The sequence below is a fragment of the Saccopteryx leptura genome, chromosome 6, assembly GCF_036850995.1.
Source record: "Saccopteryx leptura isolate mSacLep1 chromosome 6, mSacLep1_pri_phased_curated, whole genome shotgun sequence".
Lineage (NCBI taxonomy): Eukaryota > Metazoa > Chordata > Mammalia > Chiroptera > Emballonuridae > Saccopteryx > Saccopteryx leptura.
In genome coordinates this window covers 125783906-125797431 of record NC_089508.1, presented here as the reverse complement: position 1 = coordinate 125797431, position 13526 = coordinate 125783906, and the positions used below count along the sequence as shown (strand labels likewise).

The 13526-nt window shown below is 50.2% G+C and overlaps 1 protein-coding gene across 2 annotated transcripts in view; it reads left to right on the top strand.

Annotated features, from left to right (window-relative positions):
* HEXA (hexosaminidase subunit alpha) overlaps window positions 1-13227 on the top strand; it is a 43250-nt gene extending 30023 nt beyond the window's left edge. Inside the window, exons 3-14 of one of the 2 annotated variants that reach the window (XM_066387982.1) lie at window positions 548-613; window positions 2189-2235; window positions 2753-2863; window positions 3730-3831; window positions 4647-4779; window positions 5378-5558; window positions 6505-6591; window positions 6858-6930; window positions 7616-7799; window positions 7970-8060; window positions 8686-8790; window positions 12428-13227. In XM_066387982.1, the coding sequence (XP_066244079.1) occupies window positions 548-613; window positions 2189-2235; window positions 2753-2863; window positions 3730-3831; window positions 4647-4779; window positions 5378-5558; window positions 6505-6591; window positions 6858-6930; window positions 7616-7799; window positions 7970-8060; window positions 8686-8790; window positions 12428-12755 (1508 nt within the window). In that variant the 3' untranslated portion in view covers window positions 12756-13227. Of the gene's footprint in view, window positions 1-547; window positions 614-2188; window positions 2236-2752; window positions 2864-3729; window positions 3832-4646; window positions 4780-5377; window positions 5559-6504; window positions 6592-6857; window positions 6931-7615; window positions 7800-7969; window positions 8061-8685; window positions 8791-9770; window positions 10008-12427 lie in introns of those variants that run through there. The other variant, XM_066387983.1, reaches the window with a different exon arrangement.
* The last annotated feature ends 299 nt before the right edge of the window (window positions 13228-13526 follow it).

Sequence of the window (13526 nt, the reverse complement as noted above, 5' to 3'; positions counted from 1 at the left end):
TTCCATTCTGGCCCCAGTATAGCCAACCTGCAGCTGCCCTGCTCTGGGGATGTCTCCTCTTTGAAAAAAAAAAAAACGTGATCTTGCTATTGTTTTTTTATTTTTTTATTTTATTTATTTTATTTTATTTTTTCAGAGAGAGAGAGGGACAGACAGGGACAGACAGATAGGAATGGAGAGAGATGAGAAGCATCAATCATTAGATTTTCCATTGCGCGTTGCAACACCTTAGTTGTTCATTGACTGCCCTCCCATACGTGCCCCAACCGCAGGCCTTCAGCAGACCGAGTAACTCCTTGCTGGAGCCAGCAACCCTTGGTCCAAGCTGGTGGGCTTTTTGCTCAAACCAGATGAGCCCGCGCTCAATCCAGCGACCCCGGGTTCTCGAACCTGGGTCCTCCGCATCCCAGTCCAACGCTCCATCCACTGCGCCACCGCCTGGCCAGGCTTGCTATTGTTTTTTAATCCAAGGATTTATACAGAACATGTGGTTTATAATCTGAGAATAGAAATCCTTAACCACGTGGGGTTATCTCTGTCATTCCAGACACCTTGACCATAGACAATGAGCAGTGTCTCCTCCAGTCTCAGACCATCTGGGGAGCTCTCCGAGGTAACGGGGCTGATGCGGGAGAGACCGAGGAATGTGGGGTGGTTGGCATTGATGGGGTGGGAGGACAGGATGGGGTCCAGCAGCTTTCTTTGTGGAGAGCATGTGGACTGTTTTCCCATTCCCTGAAAAGAGTGATCTCCTTACAGCTTTCCCCAGAAGCTGACAGGTTTTACTTGTGCAGGGGCAGCAGCTCCACCAGATGGGCACACACTCTGTGGAGGCGGTGGGACCCTGCAGGCTGCTGCTCAGGGTGCCAGCTGGGGACCAGCAGCCAGGACAGGGGGACTGTGCCACAGACACTGCCTATTCAGCTCTCACTAAAGACACATAGCCTGGTTCTTTCGAAAAGGAAAACCATATCAAAGAAATAGATAAATGTCAAAAAAAAAAAGTAAATAGTAGTAAAATATGTAGAATTGTATTATTTGGGAAGGACATTAGAACTTGCTTAGCTGAGAGGTAGTAGACCTATGTCCTTCCTCTTGGTTTATTGTAAAATATAGACTTAGGCAAATACCTTTACTACTTTTGGTAAAACACCTGCTGGTAAAGGACGTAGGACATTCTCACAAAGTCCCTAACCTCAGTTGGTCTGTCTTTATCCCCTTCCCCTCATCTGTCCTCTCCAGTGTTGTGGAGAAGCAGCATGCTGGCCTCCTGCCCTCCAGCACCTTTAGTGGTGGTGCTGACAATTAGCGAGGCTGGTGGGGTCTGGGACACTAGGCATCAGGCAGGGGAGGAAGTGACAGGATAGTCTCGCAGTCTGCCTCAGACTTGGTGCTGGGTGACCCTGGTTCTTTCATTCTGAAACTTGAAAACTCTGGGATTCCTTCGTGGGGACTCTGCTTGGTTTTTAGAAGTGGAGCTGCGGCATTGAGAATACACAGTGCTTTGGCCTCAGCATGCCTGCCATGGCCTTGCTGGAGTCAAGTGTGCATCCTTGAACTGGTCGGTCCAGGGCGACTGCTGGGAACAGTGCAGGTGTGGCTGCACCTGACCCACCTCAGACCCGCAGAGCTAGGTCTCCACTCAAGCTCTGAAGAGGAAATGGGATAATTCTTTGTCTTCCTGGTCCAGCTGGGGACCGAGGCACTTTGGAAACTCAAGCTCATGATCATTTTTTCACAGTTCAGTAAGTGCAAGGGCAGCAGGCTAGCAGGCTAGGGCCCCTTTCTCAGCTCCCTCAGCTTCACTGAGTGCTGTCCCTAAAAGATTGTAACCCCTTGCAGATGATGTTTCTGCATCTGTCCCTACAAGCACACCTCTGAATGTTCTTATAACTTTGTGCCTTTGGAAATATGGCAAAGAGGTATGTTGGCTTTGAGGGTTACTATATTCCTAGGAGGGGCACTAAAACCCTCACACTGCCACCTCCCAAAATAAAATAGAGTAAACATTGATACCACCTTCCTATACCGCCCCCCCCCCCCCCCCCCCCGCCCATCCTAGAGTTGAGAACCATCAAGCCTTCTGCTGGGTGCCCGAGCATCATCCTCTACCATACTGTCACCTCCCAGATGGATGCTTCTCGCCCACCTCCCTAAGTCTTTACTCTGCCTCTCTGCTTCCCTGTAGGTTTGGAGACTTTTAGCCAGCTTGTTTGGAGATCTCCTGAGGGCACGGTGAGTGTGAGCCCTCAAAAAGGGCTCCTTTTAAGTGCCAGGTTGTTCAAGATGCCTGGAGACCAGGAAGTATCTTCTTTGCTTTAAGACAAACTCCTAGTGGCTTGAGAGGGCCTCAATAAGAGTATACAAGGAGACATGAATAGAAACTTGGTTTATTAGACTTGGCCTGTTTAAAATCACTGTAATGTAGTTCCCCTGAGTCATTATTTAGTAAAGACCTGGAGACAACACTGCTTTGAGGAAAACATATCAATGGTCAGTGAAGGTGCAGAATCTGTAGGCTGAATGGTGTGTGGGACAGCTGTTTTTGGCTAGCCTAGGACAGCTGCTCTCTGATCAAATTCCTGCTTATGGTCATTGGGGTAGAGGTGTGGGGCATTTGGGGAGACAGTTACCATGCAGAACAATCACAGAGTGGCTTTTCAGAGTTCTCGGGAGACCTCCTCATTCCCCAGTCCACCCCCATGGTGAGCTCCCTTGGAATGCTGACATGTTCAATGTTTGGTCCACACAGTTCTTTATCAACAAGACGGAGATCGAAGACTTTCCCCGCTTCCTTCACCGGGGCTTGTTGCTGGATACATCTCGGCATTACCTCCCACTGCCCAGCATCCTGGACACACTGGTACCCAGGCCTTAGGCCTTCTTTGGGGTGATGGGCAAGGGATAGCCCAGGTGCCATATTCCTGAAGACTTACAGAGAGAATATAAATAACTATGAGCTCCTTGGAAAAATGTGAAGGATGATCTGCTGTAAGACAAAATAATAAGAGTGATTTCAGTCTACCCCATTGGCTACTGTGGACCAGTTTCCAGGCTATCTCCAGCAGGGATATAGAAGGCAGGTTTGGGAACTGGCTTCTTTGACCGGCAGAGCTAACTTTAGTTTAGTTAGCACAGGGTCACAGAAGATATTTGCTGAGCCTTAGGTGGGGACATTCCTAACTGTCTTGAGTTTGATGGGCAGTCTTACCTGACAGCGGCTAATCCAGCTCAGCTGTCTGCCTTTTCCTTTGCTCCTATGGGGGAACCAAAGGAGGGGAGACATGCGTCAGTCTCAGCTTCTGAGTATGTGGGTTGTGGGGCTACTGAATTTATAGCAGACCCCACAGTCTGGATAAGTTCTAGTCAGACTACCCAAGACAAATGGCAGGAAGAAATGTTAGTCTTCAGAGTATTCGGGTGCTTTTGGAAGACCCTAGGGTACTACATAGCCACAACCCTCCTCTTAATGTGGCTACCACTCATCTCAAAAGGAGGAGTTGCTGCCTCAGTCAGCTGCCTTCAGCTGTGCCCTGGGGAAGAAGAAATGTGCTGGATCTCCATGCCAGGCATGCCCTGGTGAGAAGGTCTGCTGGAACCTGTTAACACTCAGCCTAGCCTTGGGCAGGCCGAGGGCGAGTGGAGCGGCCTGGAAGTCTGCCCAGCTTCCCGAGTTTGAGACTGAGAATTGACTCTTGGTGTGATCACAGTGTGTTCTCTGGCTTGCAGGATGTCATGGCGTACAATAAATTCAACGTGTTCCACTGGCATCTGGTTGATGACCCATCCTTCCCATATGAAAGTGTCACTTTCCCGGAGCTCACCAGGAAGGTAGGTACTGATTTCACCCTACCCACACTGATGGGATGTTTGAGCCCAGCTATGGCGCTGCTGGCAAGGGTACCTGCTCTCCTCACCAGCCAGTTTTAGGGACACTGACATGGGAATGGCACTGATTTGGAGTCAGGAGACCTGAGGCCGAGTTAAGTTGTCCACTTCTTTGCTCTGTGACCTTCAGGAGATAATCTCTTCTGGTCTCATTTTCTTTTTATTGTATTATTTATATTCTGTCAGGTGGACATAATACCTTCATCTTACTGGCCATGTACGCAGGTAAAACAGTAGACATGATGGCTTGTGGCCGATTATGAAATAAGTTCACAGCGGTAGAGCGTCGGCCTGGCGTGCGGGGGACCCGGGTTCGATTCCCGGCCAGGGCACATAGGAGAAGCGCCCATTTGCTTCTCCACCCCCCCCCCTCCTTCCTCTCTGTCTCTCTCTTCCCCTCCCGCAGCCGAGGCTCCATTGGAGCAAAGATGGCCCGGGTGCTGGGGATGGCTCCTTGGCCTCTGCCCCAAGCGCTAGAGTGGCTCTGGTCGCGGCAGAGCGTCGCCCCTGGTGGGCGTGCCGGGTGGATCCCGGTTGGGCGCATGCGGGAGTCTGTCTGACTGTCTCTTCCCATTTCCAGCTTCAGAAAAATACAAAAAAATTATAATAATAAATAAGTTCAGTAAAGGAAGTTCCTGATACCAGAGGGCTGTGGGTAGATTTTCTGATATCCAGGAAGTCCTAGAGGAGTTTTCAGTCTCCTCTAGTTGGCTAGCCTTAAGAAAATGAGATCCTTAAAGGTGTCTTTTGTCTTTCAGGGGTCCTATAACCCTGCCACCCATATCTATACCACACAGGACGTGAAGGAGGTGATTGAATATGCACGGCTCCGGGGCATCCGTGTATTGGCAGAATTTGACACTCCTGGCCATACACAGTCCTGGGGACCTGGTAAGCATAATGTCAGGGGTTGGAGGAAGTCCACTGAGCCTCCTCCTCTTGAGGCTTTGGGGCATTAGCACTTGGACGTGGCATGCTTAGCCTTGGTCCCTGGAAGAGTTTTCCGTCCCTCTTCCACCTGGGATTTTAGATAGCCAGAACTTAATTTGTCTGAAGGAAGCCACTTCTTACTATTATACTATGGGCAGATTCTTCTCAAATGTCCTTGTCTTAATGATGCCCTTGCAGGTTGTTGTGTCCTAGAGTGGAAGAAAGATTTTGCCAATTTGGCTGAATTTGGCTCTCTGCTTTTCTGCCTAAAGGCAGGATGAGAGCAGCCTTTGGGGCGAAGGTGACCCCTGCTGGAAGCAGTGTGTCAAGGCAAGAGTGTATGTGCTGACCCTCTGTTTATGATTATGGATATATTTGTATTTTTTTTATTGTGACTAAGTGCTCATGATTACCAGAGTCCTTGAGTCTATCTACCTGTGTAAGTATAATGTTTATGGGTCCAACTTATGACTTAGTGTGAGTTAATGTCCTTCTGTATGTGACTGTGCCGAATGGTGTGCGTACTTGTGATGCTCGTGTGGGCTTCTCTGCCGCCTAGGTGTCTCTGGATTGTTGACTCCTTGCTACTCTGGGTCTCAGCCCTCTGGCTCCTTTGGACCGGTGAACCCCATTCTCAACAGCACCTATGAGTTCATGAACACTTTCTTCTTGGAGATCAGCTCTGTCTTCCCGGATTTCTACCTTCACCTCGGAGGAGATGAGGTCGATTTCGCCTGTTGGTATGAGCCCTCTGATCTCGCCATCCGGCCTGATGAGCTGCCTGCTCAGAACAGAGGTCAGCCCCTGGCAGGCGGCCTTTCTTGGGTGCTCCTCAGGATCGACCTTGGAGACAGCACTCTGTCTCAGTCCAAACAGCTCCAGTCCTGCGGCTTCTTTCTCTCCAGTGACAGAGAGGCCCTGCCTGCCTGGCGAGGCTATGAACGTAAAACTGTTCCTTCCTTTTCTTATATCCTTCAGATAATTGTGGGAAAGCCAGCTCTAGGCACAGAACTGACTTGTTAAAATCCAGAATAGGGAAAATCATCTATAATTATGAAGGTTTAAAATAGTCTGCTTGAGGAGTCATGGCACAGATGAATTTGAGACTAATAGAGGACAGTGTCTGGTTGGCATTAAATTCTAAGTTCCATGTCCTCTGATCTGCTTAGCTCAGAAGAGGTTCAGGGGCTTCTTTGAGAAATGGGCGCTAGAGCTGGAACTGGGGGCGTAGTTTGCCTTTTTCAAGGCACGAAAGAAGTGGGGGGAAACATCCCAAGAGAAAATGTGAGCAAAATACAGACATCGAGGATGGGAGAGTGGCAGCAGTGCTTGTGTCCCACAGGAATAGAGAATAAATACTAAGGGGAAAACAACACGCCCAGGGTGGGGTTAGAGAGGGAAGCTAGAGCCCCATGTGCCAGAGCCCTGGGTGTAGTCCAGAGACCAGTGTGTGTTCTCTTTGAGAGTTTGAACTCAAAGCTCTTCAGGTCCAGGACCAGAGCTTTCCTGGCCTGGTTCAATGGCTTCTTCATACAGCTTTGTTCAGCTTCCATTTCTGGGGCCTCTGAGATCCTCAGCTGATTATTAATTCAGGCAAAAAAGGAGGTTGTGGGAGGCCAGGTGACTAATCCCAGGCTTTGGGCTTTTCAGATGTTGAAAGAATTCTTATTTTCTCTTGGGATTTAGGAAGTCCAACCCAGATATCCAGGCCTTTATGAAGAAGAAAGGCTTTGGTAGTGACTTCAAAAAGCTGGAGTCCTTCTACATCGAGACGTAAGAAAGGAAGGAGGGTGGGTAGGTTCCCTTGGATCACTTCCTGTGGGGTAAACCATGCCTGGACTAGGCCCTGCTTCACTACTCTCTGAGCCCCTTGAAAGAGTCACTTGTCCAATAGTGACAGGTTTGGAGTGGTCAGTTCCAAACTGGGGAAGACACTGCTTCATTGGGAATGGGCCCCTCGCTATGTTCGGCTCCAAGATCCCTGGCGCCATTAGCCCAGGGCCAGCTTGAGCTGAGCAGACGCTTTCTCTACTCTCCAGGCTGCTCCGTATCCTCTCTGCCTACGGCAAGGGCTATGTGGTGTGGCAGGAGGTGTTTGATAATAAAGTAAAGGTGAGCCGGGGGCAGAGAGGAGCCACCTTCAGTGCCTCCCTCTGCTCTCGCAGCCCCTCCCTGCCTCTGAATAGACTGATCCTCCTGAATTTGATTAGGCTTTCGTGTTTGGAACACTTGGGCCATCTCTCCTTTTCCCTCTAGAAAGGTTGCGGAGGTCTGGGTGTGGGTTTTGCAGCTTGTGTCTGTCTTCCCTCACTGCTGATTTGATCAAGAGTCATTTCTGCTGCTAGGTTACTTGGGATTCCTGAGATTGGCATCCTGGGCTGGGTTTTCCTTCCTAGACCAGGGTCTCGCAGGTCTTCTGAAGTAGGGTTCCTTCTCCTTCATTGTCGATCAATATACTCCCAGCCTCTGCCACATACAGGGGCACTGTAGAAACCTTGTCCCATCCGCTGAAATGTCTGGGGACTCTTAGACATACATGGTAGCTCCCAGTGAGTCCGCTGACCCCACTGTTTGCTCCCCGAGCTCATAGTCACTGTCTCAGTGTGGAGAAGGATGGGGGGATGAGCAGCAGGATGAGCTGTCCTACAGCCTGTGGAATCCTTGACCTCTGCCCTGAGCTGGGAGCTCAGTGGTTGGGGGGCACAGAGAACTGCCCGTGGCCTGGTGCCTGCATCATAATGTGGTCCAGGAGTCTGCTCAATTATGTGCCATTTCCACCATTGAACTTTTGTGACAGGTTCGGCCAGACACGGTCATCCAGGTATGGCGGGAAAATATACCAGTGAGCTATCAGAAGGAGTTGGCCCTGATTACTGCAGCCGGCTTCCGGGCCCTGCTCTCTGCACCCTGGTACCTGAACCGCATTAGCTATGGGCCTGACTGGGAAGACTTTTACAAGGTGGATCCCTTGTCATTTGAAGGTGAAAGCAGGGTGCTCTCCTTGCTGACCACAGGAGGCTGGGCTGGGGCACAGGGTGGGAGGCAGGAGGGTCTGGGCTGGGTATCTCAGGTGAAGAGATGAAACAACCCCACTGAGGAGAAGGCAGTGGGAGGGGTCCCCCAGCTCTGTCTGCAGCTTGTTTTCCCACAGGTCATCCTGAGCAGAAGGCGCTGGTGATTGGTGGAGAGGCCTGTATGTGGGGAGAGTACGTGGACAGCACAAACCTGGTCCCCAGGCTCTGGTGAGGTTCTCTGAGGACCTGGAGGGTTAGGTTCATGGGCACAGGTGTCCCTTGCAGACTCAGTTCTGTCCCGCTACCCCAGGGTAGTATTGGCCTTCCAGGCCTGAGAGCAAAGGGGCATTGTCGCGATCCTGCTGTTTGTATGCAGTACCCACATCTCACCTAACTTCTATCTGTGCATCTCCAACAGCCTATTAGGCATGTGAGGTAGAGATGGAGACAGGCCTGGAGGGCACAGGGACTTGGTCAGAAGCCAGCCTGGCAGCCCATGATTTCCATAGTAAGACTCCCTAGTCGGGCTCCTCAGCAGCCTTCCCAAGCCTGAGGGGTCTGGAGTTGATGTTTCAGAGCACCTGTCACTGCTGTCAGTAATGGTGATGGAGCCCTGACCACTGACTCTGGTTCCTATGTCTGTGAGAGGGAAAGGTGGGGTCACTTTCTCACGTCATGGAGTTGGAGCTGAGCCTGGAGGTCCCTGGATCTCTTCAGCCAGACTGTCGCTCTGGATAAGTTGTTGATCGCATCCCTTGGCCCTGAGCCTAGACAGGAGGCAGTAGCCTGTGGGTGTCCCACCGCCTTGTAGGGGATCCAGGGTCCAATTTGGTGCATGCCCCCTTTCCTCCAGGCCCAGAGCAGGGGCTGTTGCCGAGAGGCTCTGGAGCAGTGAGGTGGTGACAGACATGGACTTTGCCTTTAAACGTTTGGCACACTTCCGCTGTGAGCTGCTGAGGTAAGCAAGCTGTGGGCCTTCCTAAGCATGTGGGTAGGTCAGTGACATGGGCCCTTACTGCCAGGACAAGAGCACATAATAATTGCTGCTGCGTACGGACACCTAGCCCATGGTGTGCATTGTGCTTAGCCCTTTACAGGCGTTATCTCATTGATCTTCTCCACAACTTCATACAGTAGTTAGTTTTATCCCCGTTTTAGAGATAGGCAGCTGTGGCACAGACAAGTAACTTGCCCAAAGTTGCTTAGAACCAGTATTTGAACCAGGCCAACTTAGTCTTCTCAGCCATGCTTTTATGGGCTGTCATGAAGCCTGTGCCCCTGCTGGGGATAAGACTATATATAAATGGCCATTTCCCGGATTGAGCCACTGACGAGGTCCTGGGGACCTGAGGGCTATAGCCTGGTGCTGAGCAGAGCCCAGGCTGAGAGCCACCATGGCGGGGTCTGGCCCTCAGTGTCTGACTCACTGGTTGACCCTGTGCTGGTTCCCTACCGTCTCCAAGCATATTGTTTACTTGGTATTGAAGGAGGCTGCCTAGAGGTGAGGCTGAGAACTCAGGACAGGTTGTCATGCCCACGTGGATTGGAAAGCACCTTAGTCCCCCACCACCATCACATTCACAGCTTTTAGAGCCCTTTGAAGGGCACTCCACGGGCCAGGAGGACTGGGCACCCCTTGGACATCCGCCTCTTTTGTAAGGAACTGAGCGTTGGGGCTAGGGTGCAGAGACAGGCAGGATGGAAATAGGAAGGCACTCCCAAAAGTTCCTGGCTATCCCCTTGTCAGAATCACTCGGGGCAGGTTCTTGCTGACACATGGCTCCACCCCAAGTAGAAGTCTGCGGAAGTGAGACTCTGAGTAGTACTGATGGGCAGGGGCAGCTTGCAACCCCCTGAAATGAGCAAAAGAAGACAGTTGTGATGGTGACCCCTGTCTGAGTGGCTCATCTCACCGTGTTTGTACGTGTCCTCTTGCAGGCGGGGTGTCCAGGCCCAGCCCCTCAGTGTAGGATACTGTGAACAGGAGTTTGAACAAACCTGAGCAATCAGGCACATGCACCGAGGAGGGTGCTGGCCATAGCAGAGTGGTGGTGGGGGCCAGGCTCCCACTGCATCCCAGCCAGGGGTCGGAGCCCCTTGCCCACGTGCCGCTGTGCTTGGAGAGACTGGTGCTGGTGTCCAATAAAGAGTGATGTGGCCTATTTCTACAATGAACATGGACTACCTGTGTAAAAAAAATGTAGGTGGTGCCAGGACCGGCCTTCTGCTTCTGAGAGTATGGGGCTCAGCAGGGCCCAGTCAGATGGGGCTCAATATCTGCCCCTGGCTGGTGCTTGTGTGTCGAAGGCTAAGAAGGAAACCCTTTGTGCTGTCTTGCCTCTCCCTGCCTCACACAAGGTCCAGATGCATGGCCCCATTCTCTAGTCACTTAGGCCTCCAAGCCTTCTATATATGGAAGAAGACATTGTTCAGAGAAGTTCTGGCCATTGGCAGGGGCCCCAGACCCAGTCTCGTCACAGACTAGCCCTCCCTCAGCATACACACACTTCTCTCCTTAGAGCCGCTTCTGCTTCAGGTTTCTTACTTCAAGTTCATGCAACCATTGTTTATATCAGGAGTCGGGAACCTTTTTGGCTGAGAGAGCCATGAACGCCACATATTTTAAAATGTAATTCCATGAGAGCCATACAACGACCCGTGTACATTACGCATTATCCAATTAAAATTTGGTGTTGTCCTGGAGGACAGATGTGATTGGCTCCAGCCACCCGCAACAATGAACATGAGTGGTAGGAAATGAATGGATTGTAATACATGAGAATGTTTTATATTTTTATTGTTATTTTTTTTACAGAGACTGAGAGTCAGAGAGAGGGATAGATAGGGACAGACAGGAACGGAGAGAGATGAGAAGCATCAATCATCAGTTATTTGTTTTGACACCTTAGTTGTTTATTGATTGCTTTCTCATATGTGCCTTGACCGTGGGACTTCAGCAGACAGAGTAACCCCTTGCTCAAGCCAGCAACCTTGGGTCCAAGCTGGTGAGCTTTTTTTGCTCAAGCCAGATGAGCCTGCGCTCAAGCTGGTGACCTTGGGGTCTCAAACCTGGGTCCTCCGCATCCCAATCCAACGCTCTATCCACTGTGTCACCGCCTGGTCATGCGAGAATGTTTTATATTTTTAACGTTATATTTTTTTATTAAAGATTTGTCTGCGAGCCAGATGCAGCCATCAAAAGAGCCACATCTGGCTCCTGAGCCTAGGTTCCCGATCCCTGGTTTAAATGTTGTAGACCACATATGGTCTTGGGACTGTGGTCAGTGTAGAGTATGAAGGACTGAGTCCCAAGAGGCCCTGGTCAGCTCTCCAGAAAGCCAGCACCTTCCATCATCCCACCCATTCTCAGGCCAGTTACACCATTTCAGAGAATCAGTGGCACAGCTGAGACCATGAAAACAGCCCCTGCAGGTCCAGGAGGTAGGCATGTGGCTGGGTCTTGGTGCACAGAAGCAGTTTTCCTAATGGGAAGTGGCTCATCGTGGAGCCAGGCTGCCCCCTGGTGGTTTTGTGGTGAGGTGGCAGTGCAGCCTAGAAGCTGGGGCAGCAGCTGATTTAGATGAGTTCTTTGACCATTATTTAAGTTCTTTCACCTAGTCCTGGGTGGAAGAGCAATGGGGAGGTTCCCAGGCTTTTTTTTTTGAGTGGGTGGTATTTTTCCGAAGTTAGAAGTGAGGAGGCAGTCAGACTCCCGCATGCGCCCGACCAGGATCTACCCAGCCTGCCCACCCACTAGGGGGCGATGCTCTGCCCATCTGGGGTGTTGCTTTGTTGCGGCTGGAGCCATTCTAGCACCTGAGGTGGAGGCCACGGAGCCATCCTCAGTGCCCGGGCCAATTTTCTCCAATGGAGCCTTGGCTACAGGACAGGAAGAGAGAGAGAGAGAGAAAGGGGAGGGGGAGGGGTAGAGAAGCAGGTGGGCGCTTCTCCTGTGTGCCCTGAGCGGCATTTGAACCCAGGACTTCCACACACTGGTCCGACACTCTACTGCTGAACCAACCAGCCAGGGCCCCAGGCATTTCTTTCAGAAAGATTCCAGTCTGGTGGACCCAGAAAGTTGGGGGAGGCAGAACTGAGAAGGAATCTGAGTAAAATATGGTTCATAAACAGTCCCTCAATCACTCGGGGACCTGGTGGGAGCCCTGCCTTGTACTGTTTCTGTAGGGACAGAGTGGGCACCTTCTACCTGCAGAACCCTCTTGGGGATGGGTTTTCACACAGCCCAGAGTAGCCACACCCAGGACTTTGGCTTAGAGAGACACAACCTGCATCCACCAGAGGACCCCAAGAAGCCTGTGGGAGGGGCCAGCAAGCACCCTGTAGGAGTGATGCTCTACTCAGCTGCCCTATTTCCTTCTTGATCTTACCTGTAACATCACTGTTGCTTGGGGGTAATGGTGAATAAAAAGATCAGCCATGAAGTTGTAAGCCTCAAGTCAATGAAGGAACAGACCATGAAAACCTTTGTGTTAAAACAACAGTTAGGTTCTATGATTTCTTATTTCTGTTGTAAATATTTTCATTAATGTTATTATTTTTATAATTAAAAAAAATGTCACTGTGTCCCGGTCAAGACCTTCGGTGGCAGGATGTGCTGTTTCCAGCCTTCGCGTCTGCTCCTGTGTGCCCAGTGACCTCAAACTGCTGACCACAGCCTCCGCCCATTCTGTCCCAGTGCTCCCCACTTCAGCTCCCGTCCCTGGGGCTGTGGATTTAGTGCCCTACCTGCCCAGGGCCATATTGCATCAGCCTGCCTGTGTTCTCTGGGCACCACCAGGGAAAGAGAAGTGCCCAGACTCATTTCCTGGTTCTAGCCACGTTAGGGCACAGAGTCTGCCCCACTCTCTTGTGAATCTCCAAGGGTGTAAAGCAGGCCTGGTGAGAACAACAGCAAAGAAGTGAATAGAAGCAGGGAACATTCAGCCCTGTCTCCTGGGGAGGCTTTGAGGCCCCGTGCCAGGCTCCCCTCTATTCTTGGAGCCCACTGTTCTCAGGTGCACTCAGTGGACAGGGACGGGTAGCAGGGGACTTGTACTGATGGGGTCAGCGAGGGGGTGATGAAAGCCATGACCCTGGGAAAGGATGAAAAAGGATTCTGTTTGAATAGACTGAATTTATATAAATGCAGATACACATGCCTGCCAGCAGCATCATTAGCACTCTAGTTTAGATTTTTATGGGTTTTGTCAATTTCATTTGTAAGATTAATCAATACAGGCCATCACGATTGTGTTTCATATACCTTTGTTTTTCCACTACACCAGAAAAGTAGGAATTGGGTGCTTTGTTTGTTAAAATAATTCTGAATTTTTTTTCTTTCTAAGTAAATAAACTCTGAAAGTTTAAAAATTAGTGTCCCCTTATAACAACTCTATATGTGTATAACATAAACCCATAGTAACTAATTTCAGGGAAATGTTTCCTTGTGTTTTTCATAACTACTCACTCTAACTATATATATCTTCAGTCCTGACAGTTGTCTTTAAAAATCATTTTTGAAGCAGTCCTTGTGTGTTGTGTGTGTGTATGATCCTGCATTTTTCAATGAGATTTTTAGAATGAAAATGTCCATGAACCTTGCTTATTTTAACAGTAATTACTGTATTCTAACCACGTCCATTTTATGTCTTCTCTACCACAGTACTTTATTTTTAATGGTTTCAAACATAAAAA